A 14585-nucleotide genomic window follows, 5' to 3' on the forward strand; every position below is an offset into this window, starting at 1 on the left:
GGAAATCAACTCCTCACGAAGGCTCTCGAGCTTATCACGGTCACCCTCGCTTTCGATCTCAATATGAGACACTTCTTGGAAGGCAGTGGACCATTGAGCTCGAAAATCCCATGCGAGGCTGAAGGGCTTGATAAATTCTTGCAGTTCGAAATGGACTTCAGGAGGAAGATCTGGATAAGACAACAAGTCTTCCACCATCTGCTCAACCTCTGTCTTAAACTCTGGGATAAGAAAAGATTGATCAAGGTCTTCAACATAGGCTTTTGAGCGAAAAGATTCGAGCAGGGGTTGATAAGAAGGTGTCTCAGAAGTTTGCTCGACAACTTTGTCTTTTTCCTTCTCTAAACCAGAGGGGCCACTCGTCTAGTTATCCAAGACCTGGAAAATATTTTCGATGTCTTCATCCTCTTCGTTGAAAAAGCTCATCAAATCCAGATCCGTGGAAGGAATTGAAGAAAGGGCTTGAACAGAAGAAGTGGCACCACCTTGAGTCGAAGGGGAAGCAGTGAAAGTTCGAGGTGACTCAGTCGAACCTGTACAAAAAAGAGAATATATAAGATGATGTTATTAAGAATCATGATGAAATTGTACAGTCGAAAGAAATATACCCTTGTCCGGACTCAAGGGAGGTTGTAGCGCAAAAGAGGGTTCACCTTGAACAGAGTCTTGTAGAGTTGCCACATTTGCTATGGGTTCCGATTGAAGAATTTTATCCTCCTCGACCTGAGGAGGGACTTTCTCCTCGACTCGAGGAGGGACCTCTATCGAGGCCATAACCGAAGCAAGTGTAACAACATCTAATTGAGAGTTGGCCAACTACAAATAAATCATAAAATTAGAAGAAGTTCTTGGAAAGAAAAAACAAAAACTAAAAGAAAAGAACTAACCTATTGAGATGACCCAGTGAGGGAAGGAATATCTCTCGACATTTCTCGAGAGGAGTCGATGTGGATGACTTCCGCACCCTATAAATGGATAAAGTGCTTAAAGCATTTTATAAATGTCTACTTAATAAGGGAATTCAGTCGAAATCAAGAATGAAAATACCTTAGGCACCGATTTCATAGCATCTTGAAGAAGCTTCACAGTCAGAGGCTTCTGAACCTTCTTGGAATGGGAGACTACCAACTTTCCCTTCCCTTTATCAGGCTTTTTCGTGGTCGAGACCTGAAAGTGAAAATAATTTTATTTGCTAAAAACTCGAGAAGGAATGTAACACTGGTATGTGGGTCAATTTACTTACAGTTTTAGTACTGTTTGAGCCCACTTTTTGTTTCTTCGAGGTTTCAATACTCTGCAAGGGAAGAGCCCAAAAAAGTAAGGTGAAATATTCTAAGAGTCTTAGCAAAGAGTGAAATCGAAAAGAATGGTACCTTGGAACGTAGAGAAACCTTGTCAGCAGCGGTCTTTCTTTTTTGACCTTTCTTTGATGACTCTTTAGTATCATTCTCGTCATCATCACTCTCCCAATTGGAAGTTTGCTCAACATGTTGTGGAACACGTTGAGGAATGGCAGTTGCGAAATTCGAGGAAGAAGATGAGACAAGTACAAAACAAAATTCGAGGAGGAGTTTGGCTAAAGTTATTTACCAGGAGGAGGGTTAATGTTATTGAGCCAACATAGTGGCCACCATCTACGTCGAGGAAAATCATACACGGAACATCTCGCATAGGTAACTCGATTCTTTACAGGAATCTCTTTGTGCTCAAGGTAAAACAGGTCGAGTGTCTTCACCCAAGGAGGGTGAGATAAATATTTAACTAAACCAAAAAGAGCATTTGGAAGAGGAGGTATGTGTTTTGGACAAAATTTTTCAAAATCAGTTTTACCTCGAGGATTTATTACCTTTTTTGAGCGGATGTTCCTTTGTACCATTTTCGATAATGAGACAGATGCGTCATAGATGGTTCGACTAACATTGTCAGGTCGATAACAAACCTTAAAAAACTGTTCAAATTGATAAATTATAGTTCGATTCTTGAAAGTACCTGATTGTTTGGGACCCTGCGAAGGAAAGGGAGAGTTAATCAGCTTCTTCAAAAATACATCAAAATTGAGAAGTCTATCTACATAATAGGCACACCACCATCGAAGGTAACATCTCGAAACTAAGAAAGAAAGAGAGAAAGTAGAAGGTGTGAGCTCAAGTTCTGTGTCAGGATGAAGTATAAAATCTAGCACTTCTTGGTAATTCCCTTCTTCAACACAAATGTCGGCATCAATACTTTCTGAAGGTCGAAGAGGAAGGGGTTTCATTTGTCAAAGCCCAAACTGCCGGGCGAAGAGTTGAGGCTGATAAGGGTAAATTCGAACGTCTTTTGGGCGCACTCCTGAAAATATAACATCCCATGAAAGAAAGCCAAACCACATTTCGAGAGAGTCTCGAGATATGTGCCCCACTTGATTATTCTGTTGAAGCCAAGAAGGACCCATCAAGGTAGTTCGAATGAAAGGTGCCAAGTCTTCACTGAAGTGTGTAAAACTCAAGATAGCTTCTATGTATTTGGCAAAGTTCTGGGGGGAGCGTTTTCGAGGAGTAAGAGTGGTTAAACAAGCTCCTTCCAGTGTACAAGGTGGAGTAAATGAGGAAGTCAAAGGAAGCTTTTTCTCGAAAATGGCGTTGAGCCATAGTTGAAGTAGCCATAAGGGTCCCGAAAGGTTTCGAGGACCAGTTTCTCGAAAAAGGCTCTCGGAGGCTTCATCAAGACAAGTATATAAAGAATCTAGTAGAAGTTTTCTCAAACATATTCGCTTTTTCGAGTGTAAAGCTTGAGCCAGGGCATAGTAGTATTTTGGAACTTGAAGTGAAGGAGTGCAGAAGACACATGCAGATAACCAGTATATTAGAAATGCGATATGCTCAGAAGTCGAAACAGAGGTCCCCGATTGTCCTACGTGGGCAGTAATAAAAGCCAGATAAGTCTTCTTGTCCCACGAAATGGAAATTTCCTTGATTGGGATTTCTTCCTCGAGAATATCAGGGTGGAACCTTTCTCCTATGGGAGCCAATCCTGTGATTGCTGCGATATCCAACAAAGTAGGGCACACAAAGCCACAAGGGAACTCGAAAGCCCGAGTTTCTCTATTCCAAAAGAAAATGGCAGAGAGAAGCATTTGGGGGTCGAAAAGATGTAAATCAAACTTAGCAAGTTGAAGAAAGTCAAAAATACCAGTTTCGATCCAGGAAGCACTCATTTCATTCTCTATACGGGTTAACCAAGACAAATGCCTATCTTTAATAGGAGGAAAGGCTCTAAAGATTTTAGTGGTGTCTCCAAACAATGATAAGTCTATCTCAGCAGAATGAATAAAGGGGAGGGTAGAATCATCTTCAGGCAGCAAAGTATTGGGGAATTTCTTCTTATTCTGACCTACGAAGGGCCCTAGGAAAGCATGCACACTACCATCTTCAAGAGAGAAAGGAAGCGGTACCTGAGATTGAAAGATCTTTAGGCTTGCCTCCTCCATACCAGGAATAGGGACAAAGGTGTCATCCCCATCTGGAACCTTGCAGATTTGGGCATTGGCCATCAGGAGAGGGCCCATCTGAGTAAAGGCCGCAGTAGCAGTGGCCATGGTGGTTACAGGAGTCATAGCGGACGAGCTTGTGGTTGCCAGAACCGGAGATGAAGCCGAGACAGCAGTAGGAGAAGTAGTGAAGGCTACGGCAGCGGAAGTGGATGCAGCAGAAGAAGCCATTGAAGCACGAAAGCAAAGGACTTGGAACGGAGAAGAAAAGCGAATGAGAAAGCAAAACACTCAGAGTTCGCCGGGGAAGAAAATCAAGAAACACGGCAGGAGAGAAAGCAGAGAAGGCTTGGGCGCGAAGGAAGACAATGGTGAAAGTAGTTTAACCCTAAGGTAAAAACAAGGTTTTGAACGTTTTGGTGGGCTTGAGACAAATGGGCTTGGCAAACGGTGAAAGTATTTTAACCCTAAGGTAAAAACAAGGTTTTGAACGTTTTGGTGGGCTTGAGACAAATGGGCTTGGCAAACAAATTCAAATGATTAATTTGAATATCCGTAACAGCCGCCAAAAGATTTTCCCCAATGACAAATTTATGGAACAGAGTGAACACGCGCCGTCAGGGTAATCAATTTCCCATCAAACGGTCATTAGCATTAAATGAGACAGGGATAGATTTTAATCGAACAAATATAACGATACACTATCCAAACGTCAATAACAAACTTCGATAGGAACTCGAATCTTTCTGGCTGATGTACACATCAAGATTGAATTCCTAGGGGGCATTTGTTGAGACTACTCGAAAACCAGGGAAATCGAAAGATGTACTTATGAAGCTAATCGAAAGATGGAGGAGGATGAACACCTATCTGGAACGTATTAGGAGTTTTATGTATTCGTGCTAGAAATATAGTCGAAAAGTTTGAAGCATACATAAAACTTCTCGAAAAATATTGAGATCAACTCCTGCCAATAACAGCTGATTCGAGATCGAAGACAATTATTTCGAGTTGAACAATGTTCGAGATTTGGTGAAAGATAGTTAGCGTCCAAGTCGAGAAGTTAGTATACGCGAAGAACGGTTATGGGAAGTTACACTTTAGAAGCCACATAATGAGCATAGTGGGTAGCGGTTATCTCATAATGGCCTACGTGCACGAGCGTTTGAGTGAGTTAACCGTCATTGATTCACTCTATAAATTCAAGTAGCCTGCATTGTCACAAAGGTCGGAAAAACTCATACTATTAGAACTATATTCTCAAGCACTCTCCGCCTGCGCATATGGCTTTCGTGCACAGAATCGTCTTTGGGTATGACTAATTCTCGGCCACTTTTCTCTTTCTTTTTAGGAGTAGAACTAGCGTAGTTTTCTTAGTTTATCTTTTTTAATCCACGTAGTTATCTTACTTTGGCATTGTAAATTTGGAACATTATGTAAGTTGAATCATGATTTGTATTGCAAATATCTCAATTATTCATTCTGTTCATCTTCACATTTATATATCTGGAAACTATTGCTTGTTTATTATTGAAGAATCTTTAGGAACAAGTAATTACTAAATTTGCCTACTCCATCTTCTGTTATCAAATTAAATACCTAAATTGAAACCATTTACGTGCTAGTTCGAGTAAAAAGAATCCATAAAACAAATTCCACCGTAAACACATACCCTTCAATATATTATATATACACAGACACACCATAAAAAACTTGTAAGAAAATGTAATTCGATAATTAAAATCCTTAAGTAGAGTAGGTACGCTACATATTAATATTCTGATACACTCCATTATCTTTAACCATTTAAATTTCATCATAAATATGAGTAGAGAGACGTGGTGTAAGAATGACTTGGAGCGGGGAAGCCTTGATGCTGGTTAACCCAATTTGTTCAGACATATGAACAGATTTTGCATCAGGAGTTATAATGTCAAATCCATGTAGTAGAGTAGCAAGTGTTAGCTGCATTACTTGAAGACTGAAATACATTCCGGAACACATTCTTCTGCCAGCACCAAATGGAATCAATTCAAAATGTCGACCCTTGAAGTCGATATCCCTATGAGTTGTTAAGAATCTTTCTGGTCGAAACTCTGAGGGATTAGGATATAATAAAGGATCTCGTTGAAGTTTTGAAATGTTTGTCAAAAGACGTGTTCCAGTTGACACGTGATATCCACCCACAATGCAATCTTCCATAGATTCATGTATCAAATTAAGTGGTGCGGGTGGGTACAGACGAAGTGTTTCCTTGATAATAGATTGCATATACTCTAACTTTGTCAAGTCTGATAAATCAACTACTTTCTCTCTCCCAACTTTTGCGTCTAATTCGTGGACAGCCTTATTTAAAATTTCACGATTGTTGAGAAGTAATGAAAGAGCCCAAGTTAATGTTCCTATTGTTGTATCTGTACCTGCTATAATTAAAGCCTACAAAATACAATAATTAAAACATTTTTATTGTTATACTTCTATATACCAACTTAATCGAATCAAAATGACAAAATGGACAACGGTGAAATTTAAATTCTACAAATATATAATGTAAGTGGTGTTTTTATGAGAGACTATTTTAAGTAAGAAAATTTTAACAAAATTCTTAACTCAATTAAAAAAATTATCAATAATTTGAAATTTATGAATAATAGAACAGATGAAAATGACATTATCACAACATTTTTTTTATTCATCGGAAAAGTAACAAAACAAACTCCCACGACTATCCTTCAACAAGAGTAAGTCAAGAGTTTCACTTAACAATTTAATTTTAATTCACTGTCAATATAAGTTTTTACGTTCTTAAATTTTTAAATAATATTATTATCCTAATTCTAATTATAAGTAACATAGGACAAATTATTAATACTAAAAAAATAATTAAATTATTTATTTTTAATTAATTTTACCACATTAATTTTATTCTAAAGATTTTTTTTGTTTTAAGTGATTGTAATATTTAATATTAATTATAAGTGAATGCATAAGAAATAAAATTAACAATAAATTAAGAGTATAAAAAAATTATTTTTGAATATAACTTTAAAATCTAATGATTGTTACTTATAATTAGATAAAAAATAATTTGTTATTTATAATTAAGATGAAAGATAATATAATAAAATAATTATTACAAAAATTAATAACTTTTAAAGTAATATATATATATAGAGAGAGAGAAAAAAAATCCATTTACTCTATAAGTAAATTTACCTAAACTTATTTCGTTCAATAACTCATGTTTTACATAAACTTTCAATGATCTAGCCGTTGAAATTAAAATTCTTAATGCATATATCAAGTTTGCAAATTTTAAAAATAATTTGATATTTCATTTCATTAATTTATCATTAGATACTTTATTTCATTAATTCAAATTAACGGATAATCATAAAATTTTATATATTGATTCAAATTAATAAAATGAAGTATCAAATAATTTTTAAATTTTTTGATCTATACAATAAGAATTTTAAATTTAATGATTAGATTATTAAAATTTAATATAGAACATGATTATTAAGTGGAGTAAACTTAAGTAGACTTATTCTTAGAATAAATGAATCCCTTTATATATATACACACTTTAGTATATAAAAGACATTCGGTGTTTGAATATCACAAGTAGTAAATGATTATTAAAATAAATATTTATATCAAAAGACTTTCTTTTATCTTTATAAAAAATTATTGTATAATTTTTTTAAAATTAAAATTGTTAACAATAATATATACACTAAAATAAAAAAAATTCTGTTAGATTTAAGTTTAAAATTTAGGATTTATACAAAGATATAAATAATGACACATACCATGCATGTAGCTTTGATTGCGCTATCAATGTCACGGCCGTCAAAGTCTTCACCCTCGTCAACAAGGGTAAGAAGCACGTCCATGAAATCCTCATCTTTCCGTTCACCTGAATCACGACTCCTGTTGCGTTTGTGTTCATCAAGCCAAACTTGAACAAAACCATCTACCCCTTTCGCCGTCTTCTTCATTTTCTTCTCTACTCCATCCAAATCCAACCATCTCAAATACGGAAGAGCATCGGAGACAGCGAATGTCCCCGCAAGTTCAACGAAGTCCCTCATTACCCTTCGGATTTGTTCGTTCTCTTCATGTTTATCATCACTAGCAAAACGTTTTCCTAGCATTGCTCTGAATATTATGTTAAAGGATATGTCCCCAAACCATCTCTGCATCTCAGTCACTCCTTTTTTGGAATAATTCTTGTAACTCTCTTTAAATACTGCCTTCACTTCTGATTCCATCAGGTGCTTGAGCATGTCTACTCGGTGAATAGAAAGGAGCTCTGTGGTAACAATCTTACGCACCTGACGCCAATAAGAACCGTAGGGGCTGAATCCAAACATGGAGAAGTTGTAGCCCAACAGTTCAGTGGCTAAAGTTTTGGGACGACTAGCAAACGCTTTGTCGTTGACGGTAAAACACTGTTTGGCCATTTCCCAGTTGCTCACGATCAGTGTTTTGTGAACACCAAGACGCAAGGTGAATATGGGGCCATGTTTGTCCGCCATGTTGCCCAACGTCACGTGAGGTGGTTGTGACCCAACCAAAAGGTGGAGGTGGCCAATCAAAGGCCACGCGCCACTAGCTTCTGGTGGTGCTTTCCTATTTTCCACTCTGCGCCTCCTCCATAAGGATGAAACAACAAAGAGAAATAAAAGCACCCCCAAAAAGATGGTAAATAATCCTCTTGAATCTTGCAGATCCATGGCGTAGGAGGATATCTTGTACATTGCATATATATGCTTTCTTGCTATATATAGTGTATATAATAGACGGCTTCTTGATAAGGTCGGTCTAACTCAATTGTAAAATTATCGACATGAAAGGTGAGTGGTAGTTTCTACTTAAAGGAAGAAAACAAAGCCGTAAGTGCCTGATGCGTCATTATTTAAGTTAGTCACGCTAATTTTTTTTGACTTTACAACCAGGGACGGAGCCAGGATTTCAATACTGGGGGGCCGAGAATTGGAATGATCAAATGAGGCGCTACATTTTTTTAAAAAAAAAAAATTCCAAAGTGATACCACATAGCAGGCCGTACCAGAAGTCCAAAAGTTGAATAAAAAAATAAATTTGGGTTATTCATTTAATTATACATATGAGTTTATATTAAAAATAGGGGGTGCCATATAGTAATATATATGTATATAAAAAAAAATTAAAATTGTTGGGGGGGCCGTGGCACCCGTAGGTCCCCCCTTGGCTCCGTCCTTCTTTACAACCCCATGCAGTGTAGAATTATCGTATGACAAGAATGGCAAGAAGTACCATCTGAGTAGGTATCATAATTATGTCTTATTTGATTTTTTTCAAAACTTATATTTTTTCTTTTATTTTTTTTTGGTTGAGATTATTTCCAAAAGTTGAAATCGCAGCTTTAAGTAAACTAATTTTCAAAAATAAAAAATAAAAAATAAAAAACAAACTAATTTGATAACCAAACAAATTATAGTTCATCTTATTCAAATTTAAAGTAAAAAATAATAATAAAACAAACTAATTTAATTATTTTAGGTCAGATTTCCAGAATCTTTAGATAAATGAGAATTGGTGAAGACTCGTAATTCACCCTTCTATTTGAGTCGTTGTTGTTGTTGTTTTTTTTTTTTCCTGCTGCTTTGAGTGCATCACATGCTTATATCTATATTATGAATTTTAGTTTTCAAAAAAATGGGACGGCTAACTTATATATTTATTATCTTAATTTTTATTTTAAAATTAAAAAAATGTAAATAGAAGTGAATTCTACTGTTAATTGAAGCTGGGACATCATAATATGAATAAAATAATTAATGCTACCTTATGTAACGATTCTTGAACATATGTAACAATTTTAATGTTTATGGTGATGAAAATAAACACTACAAGAAAACTTGTCTTTAGAGACAAAATTTTTAGTCTCTAAATTAACAAAATCAGTTACTAAATCAATAAGTGACTAAATTAGATACCAATTATAGAAAGTAGCTAAACCACTGGTTGCTAATTTTAGCTACCAATCTAAAGTCTAATTTAAAAACTAATTTAATGACCATTTTTTTATGACCAATTTTGCGACTAATTTTATATTGACCAACTTAGTAACTTATTCTACAATGACCAACTCATTGACCAATTTTATAACAACTCTTTTAATTACCAATATTATAGTAACCAATTTAGATACCAATTTTGATAACAACTAATTTAGTAACCTATTTTATAATGACTAACTTAGCAACTTATTTTGTAATAATCAACTTAGTGACTGATATAATAACTAATTCTAAAGTAACCATTTTAGTGACCAAATTTTAAAATAATTGAATTAGTGACCCATTTTTCAATGATTCAAAGTGACTGATATAATATATAAAAAAAAAGTAGTCGCTAAAATTTTTCCTTATTCATCTTTCTTATTTATGCCATTTTCTTTCATATTTATTATTTTCTTTATTCAAATTCACCACATACCTAACTTCAATTATTTTTCTACTAAAACATAATAATTATTTAAGTATAATATTAATTATTTATTTACTTCACATATTTATTTTATGTTAAACTATTATGCAAAAAGTCATCATACACTATATAATAACATGAAAATTAAGTAATTAAATTTTTTAATTTTTTAAAACTACACATAATATCCACCAAACATACAATCCTCACTATCTATTTGAGAAAGCGATGTTTAAACGATGACCATCTAGCATTCGAACAACAATAGTAATTGTTTCATTACATAAAGATGGTTCCTTGGAAAGCCTAACTTCTTCCTTGTCAAGCATTTTTCCCATTTCCTGCAATCATGAGGCACACAAAATTCAGTACAAGAATTTGAATAGTCATACAACAATAAGAGTCATACACCCACACAATGGACACAAAAGGCAAAGATTGTCATATAGCAAAATTAGAATTTGAATTGTCCCACACTCTTAAATATAAGTCTCAATTACACATCAAATGTCTAATGAATGTCCAATACGATTTTGAAAGGCAACCTTTTAGGAAGCGTGTAGTATGCTTCTTAGCAAACACCACAAATGCAAAAGACAAACAGAATCAATAATCAATACAATAAAACCTTGCAATATAAATGTTTTATCAATAGAAAAGTACTAAAAGCCTAAAACTCTCTACAATAATTGTTTAACTTTTTCGAATATAAGCAATTCTGTCACACAAAGCAGTACATAAATTAGCAAACATAGGTGAATATCATATTTGTGGCTTGACCCTTATTGGGGTTTGGTAATTGAATATTGGAATTCAGCTTCAAAATAATTGAACTTAATCTCGTTTTCATTTCTAGATTTATTTATAACCTAAACCAGAAGTTTGTTAACACAAAAATAAAAGCGATCCACAATTAGATCTCTAAGCTTAGGGTCTATACTTTATTTGGTATCAAAGTCAGTACATAGTGCAAATTGCAAACATCAAAATCCTCAATGAATTGAAGGAAGCAACTTAAAAGGAAAAAGCAGATTAAAAACGATGCAACTCAAGATTTCACAGATCATTGATTCTCACTAGTATTAAAAACCACTTAAAAATCAACATGTCAGCATACTCAAAAGCAAGGTTTTAAATTGCACCTACATCTACAATCTACAATCTAGAACAATGAAACTTTAAAGCAAAATCCAACCAATTTATTAGCAGATGCATATTAAACTTTAAAGAAAAATCCAACGAATCATATCCATTTATTAGCGGATGCATATTAAACTTTAGTCTATCATACATCCAACCACGACTTTGCCGAATATCCATCTTCTGTTGTGTATAAAAATATTATAATTAATATAAATCTAAAATGTTAAGCAATGTTTTAATCTTTTTTTATTTCTTTCTTATTCCAAAGATACCTCTCTCTCTCTGTTGTTGCTATTATTATTATTATTATTGTTATTATTATTATTATTATTAGATTAGTTTGTTTTTGTTTCCTTTTGAGAGTTGTTTTAAAGTGAATTCTTTTGTTCTCACGTATGCATTCGAGTCCAAATTCATACAGAGGAATAGGAGGATCAGTTATTTTATATTAGCTAGACTTTCCTGTTTAAGGTAAGTCCGTTGACTCTTGAAAAATTCTATGCAATTTCCTCTTGAAAAAAAAATTATAGAATTCCTAGTGGCCTTCTGTATTAGTTACTAGGTTGCAATGGATTACAACCGTAGGAATTTTTTTGGCATTAATAAATCCACTTAAGCCACCACACTAAAGGTTAGGAACAATTAAGAACAATAGAAATTGTATACAGAAAGTTAGGAACAATTAAGAACAACTAAAGGTTTCAATTATAAGAAAAATTAGACATCAATCCAAACAACTTTCAAAACTCAAAATTTGAAAAAACAGCTCAAAATTAACAAAAGAATATCAATAATTTCAATAATACAAGTAAACAACTATAATAGACATTGTGATATATCATAAATAGTGAGAAAAATATCTCGAGCACCACAAATAATGAGAAAAATACCTCGAGGAAATTGAGGAGATAATGGCTATGGCACAAGCATTAGAGCGAGACTATAGAAGAATCCACGATATCCATTATCATCACATAAGAAAAAAAAAGGATAAATGTGAAACTAAAAAAACACAGAATGAGAATTAGAAATGAATATTACAGAGAGAGAGAAATCAGAATGGAGAAGACTCATACCACACAAGCATCTTTTCTGTTACTCCACTTTTCTGTTACTCCACGTTACTTTTTAATAAGACGCTCCATTCTGTGCTTTTTCTTGTATCCTCATTGGCCACGTGAACACTCCACATGTGGACAAGAAGAAATCGTGAATGCTCCTATACTTGACCCGTAATTTTGTGCTTCTAATGGAGGCTCTTCATCTCAACACGCAAATATTTCATTTTTTTTTCAAAAAATAAAAATATAATATAATTGTATAAGTATATATTTGTGCGATACATTTTAGAAACCAATTGTTTAACCATCTGTCTCTAAAACAATGTTTATGTCCATCCATATTTGAGTTTTTATAAGTTTAAAAATAAAAATTTAAAGATTAGGCTTTGATAGTTATAAAATTAGTTACATATTATATTTCTAAAAATTAACAATGGGCTTTGGTAAGTTAGACAAAATATAAGTTTAAAAATTGGGCTTTGATAATTATCAAAAAGATTGATATTTATTTTAAAAAAATATTAAAAATAAAGTAAAATAGAATATAATTGAATGTTTATGATTTTTATTAATAATTTAAATTTATATTAATTTTTAATTATAGCTCGATTTATCTAAAATAAATTAATATGTAATGTAAAACAGTCACATACTAATTTGCCATGTTGACCAATAGCAAGTGAAATGAAAAGAAAAATTTTATGGGGCCATTGAAGAGATTATATATGCATACCATGACCCTTTCCAACTAATCTCAGTTGGGCCACATACTCAGCAATCTTCTTAATCGATTTAACCTGTAAAAAGGGAAACAAGATATTACAAACGCGAGATTACATTCTATGTAATAATGCAAATGTAATCATGATGTTATTGAAAATTGGCTTTAACAGTACTGAAATTTTGATAGAAAAATGCTATCATATCATATATTCAATGGTCAAGGAGTATCTTACCTGCTCATACAAAAACTCGCTCTCTATGAAATCTGCCAGTTGAGGATCATTGTTACGGCTTGCCACCTATTGTTCAGAAAAAAGAGAGATTTTCTTAACAAGACACTATCCAAGCACAAAACTCAAATTAATTGGCCATTTAGCATCGTTAACTATAGCTGTAATAATCTGTGATTTTGTTAGAAAACAAATTCATTCCATAGCTACAGGCATTACACTATGAACATGCAGAAGTTTCTCATTTGTCAACTTCTCCAAAGACAAAGCTAATTCCATGGCTGAATCAAAGGAAAAAAGAAAACCAAGTCAGCATAGATATCGATTTAAACATGTCAATATGATAAATGAAAATGTATAGCACAAATTTATGCAGAGAAAAAAACATTCAGTGTTATGTAACTAAACATAGAATAGAAGCTTGAGCATAGAAAACAACAAACTCACCATACAAGGCATCTCCTTTCTCCGAATGCTCAAATTCTGAGGGAGGACTTGTAATAGGGTGCAGCACCACTCGTCCTCCACGAATGTTCTACACAGATAAGAGCCACGCATATCAATAAGTCTCAGTTCTCTTAATTTTTATTTTCGTTTCTCAAGTCAATTTTTTCCTGATTAAAACATGACTCCGTATTTTGATATTTTCTAACACTTCAATAATCAACTTTGTATACATAAAGAACTAATTGAATCTCACTTATGTTAATCTCTTTATAAAGTCCTTGCAAGCCACAGCCACTGCCTGAAGCCCTTCATCGCATATCGAATCAAGCACCTGTACAAGAACAACATCCAAACACCAATCAGCCCCAAATCAAAATTCAAATCCACAAGAATACAATCAAAACACACAAACACGAGATAATCCAGTAAAGCTCAAATGCGGCGGCATAATCCAGCTCTTGATCGGAAACCAGCGCACCTTCCGTAGCACTGAATGAACACATCGGTTCAAATGAAGCTTCTTCAAGGAAGGTGACCTCCTTAGCGGCCTAAACACGAGAATCGAAATTAGAAGGTAAAGGTGAGGGTGAGGGTTTAAAGATGAACACTCCACACGTGGACAAGAAAAAATCGTGGATGCTCCTATATTCGACGCGTAGTTTCGTTTCTCATGGAGGCTCTTCGTGTCAAAACGAAAATGTATTGATTCATTTTTTTTAATGTTTTTTTCAAAAGGTTCACCTTTGTTCATTATTATTAAACTATTCAGTAGTCCTTGAAACCCATCTCTTACAGGCTAGATCTTTGATGCTTTAGGTTTCTAATTTATTTTTTTTGGTAGATAATTAATCAGATAATAATGGTATCGATATATATTCATGTCATACACTTTAGAAAATTTTGAGTTTTGATAAATTAGATAAAATATAAATTTAAAGATTACGCTTTGATAGTTATACAACAAAATATTATATAAATAATATTAATATTTTAATTTTATTAATTTTAATTATATACTTAAAAAAATAGTTT

The 14585-nt window shown here is 33.7% G+C and overlaps 2 protein-coding genes across 8 annotated transcripts; both read right to left on the reverse strand.

The window, feature by feature from the left end:
- Positions 1 to 5182: 5182 nt before the first annotated feature.
- LOC109816294 (strychnine-10-hydroxylase) lies at positions 5183 to 9246 on the reverse strand. The gene is made up of 2 exons (XM_020381241.3): positions 7285 to 9246; positions 5183 to 5905 (listed from the first exon to the last, which is right to left on the reverse strand). The coding sequence occupies exons 1-2, from the start codon at positions 8233 to 8235 to the stop codon at positions 5276 to 5278; spliced, it is 1581 nt and encodes a 526-aa protein (XP_020236830.2). The 5' UTR covers positions 8236 to 9246; the 3' UTR covers positions 5183 to 5275.
- An 836-nt stretch (positions 9247 to 10082) lies between these two features.
- LOC109816269 (ferritin-2, chloroplastic) lies at positions 10083 to 14276 on the reverse strand. 7 transcript variants are annotated; one of them, XM_083073981.1, is made up of 9 exons: positions 14032 to 14276; positions 13807 to 13884; positions 13554 to 13641; positions 13326 to 13387; positions 13110 to 13175; positions 12887 to 12950; positions 12169 to 12356; positions 11983 to 12032; positions 10083 to 10290 (listed from the first exon to the last, which is right to left on the reverse strand). In XM_083073981.1, the coding sequence occupies exons 4-7, from the start codon at positions 13383 to 13385 to the stop codon at positions 12259 to 12261; spliced, it is 288 nt and encodes a 95-aa protein (XP_082930107.1). In that variant the 5' UTR covers positions 13386 to 13387; positions 13554 to 13641; positions 13807 to 13884; positions 14032 to 14276; the 3' UTR covers positions 10083 to 10290; positions 11983 to 12032; positions 12169 to 12258. The 7 variants fall into 7 exon arrangements, with proteins under 7 accessions (XP_082930107.1, XP_082930108.1, XP_082930111.1 ...); XM_083073982.1 differs by having other exon boundaries at positions 11983 to 12094; XM_083073985.1 differs by having other exon boundaries at positions 11983 to 12094; positions 12169 to 12276; positions 14032 to 14274.
- Between the last annotated feature and the right edge of the window lie 309 nt (positions 14277 to 14585).

This window comes from Cajanus cajan, chromosome 4 (genome assembly GCF_000230855.2).
Source record: "Cajanus cajan strain Asha chromosome 4, NIPB_CcT2T_4, whole genome shotgun sequence".
In the NCBI taxonomy this organism is placed as follows: Eukaryota; Viridiplantae; Streptophyta; class Magnoliopsida; order Fabales; family Fabaceae; genus Cajanus; species Cajanus cajan.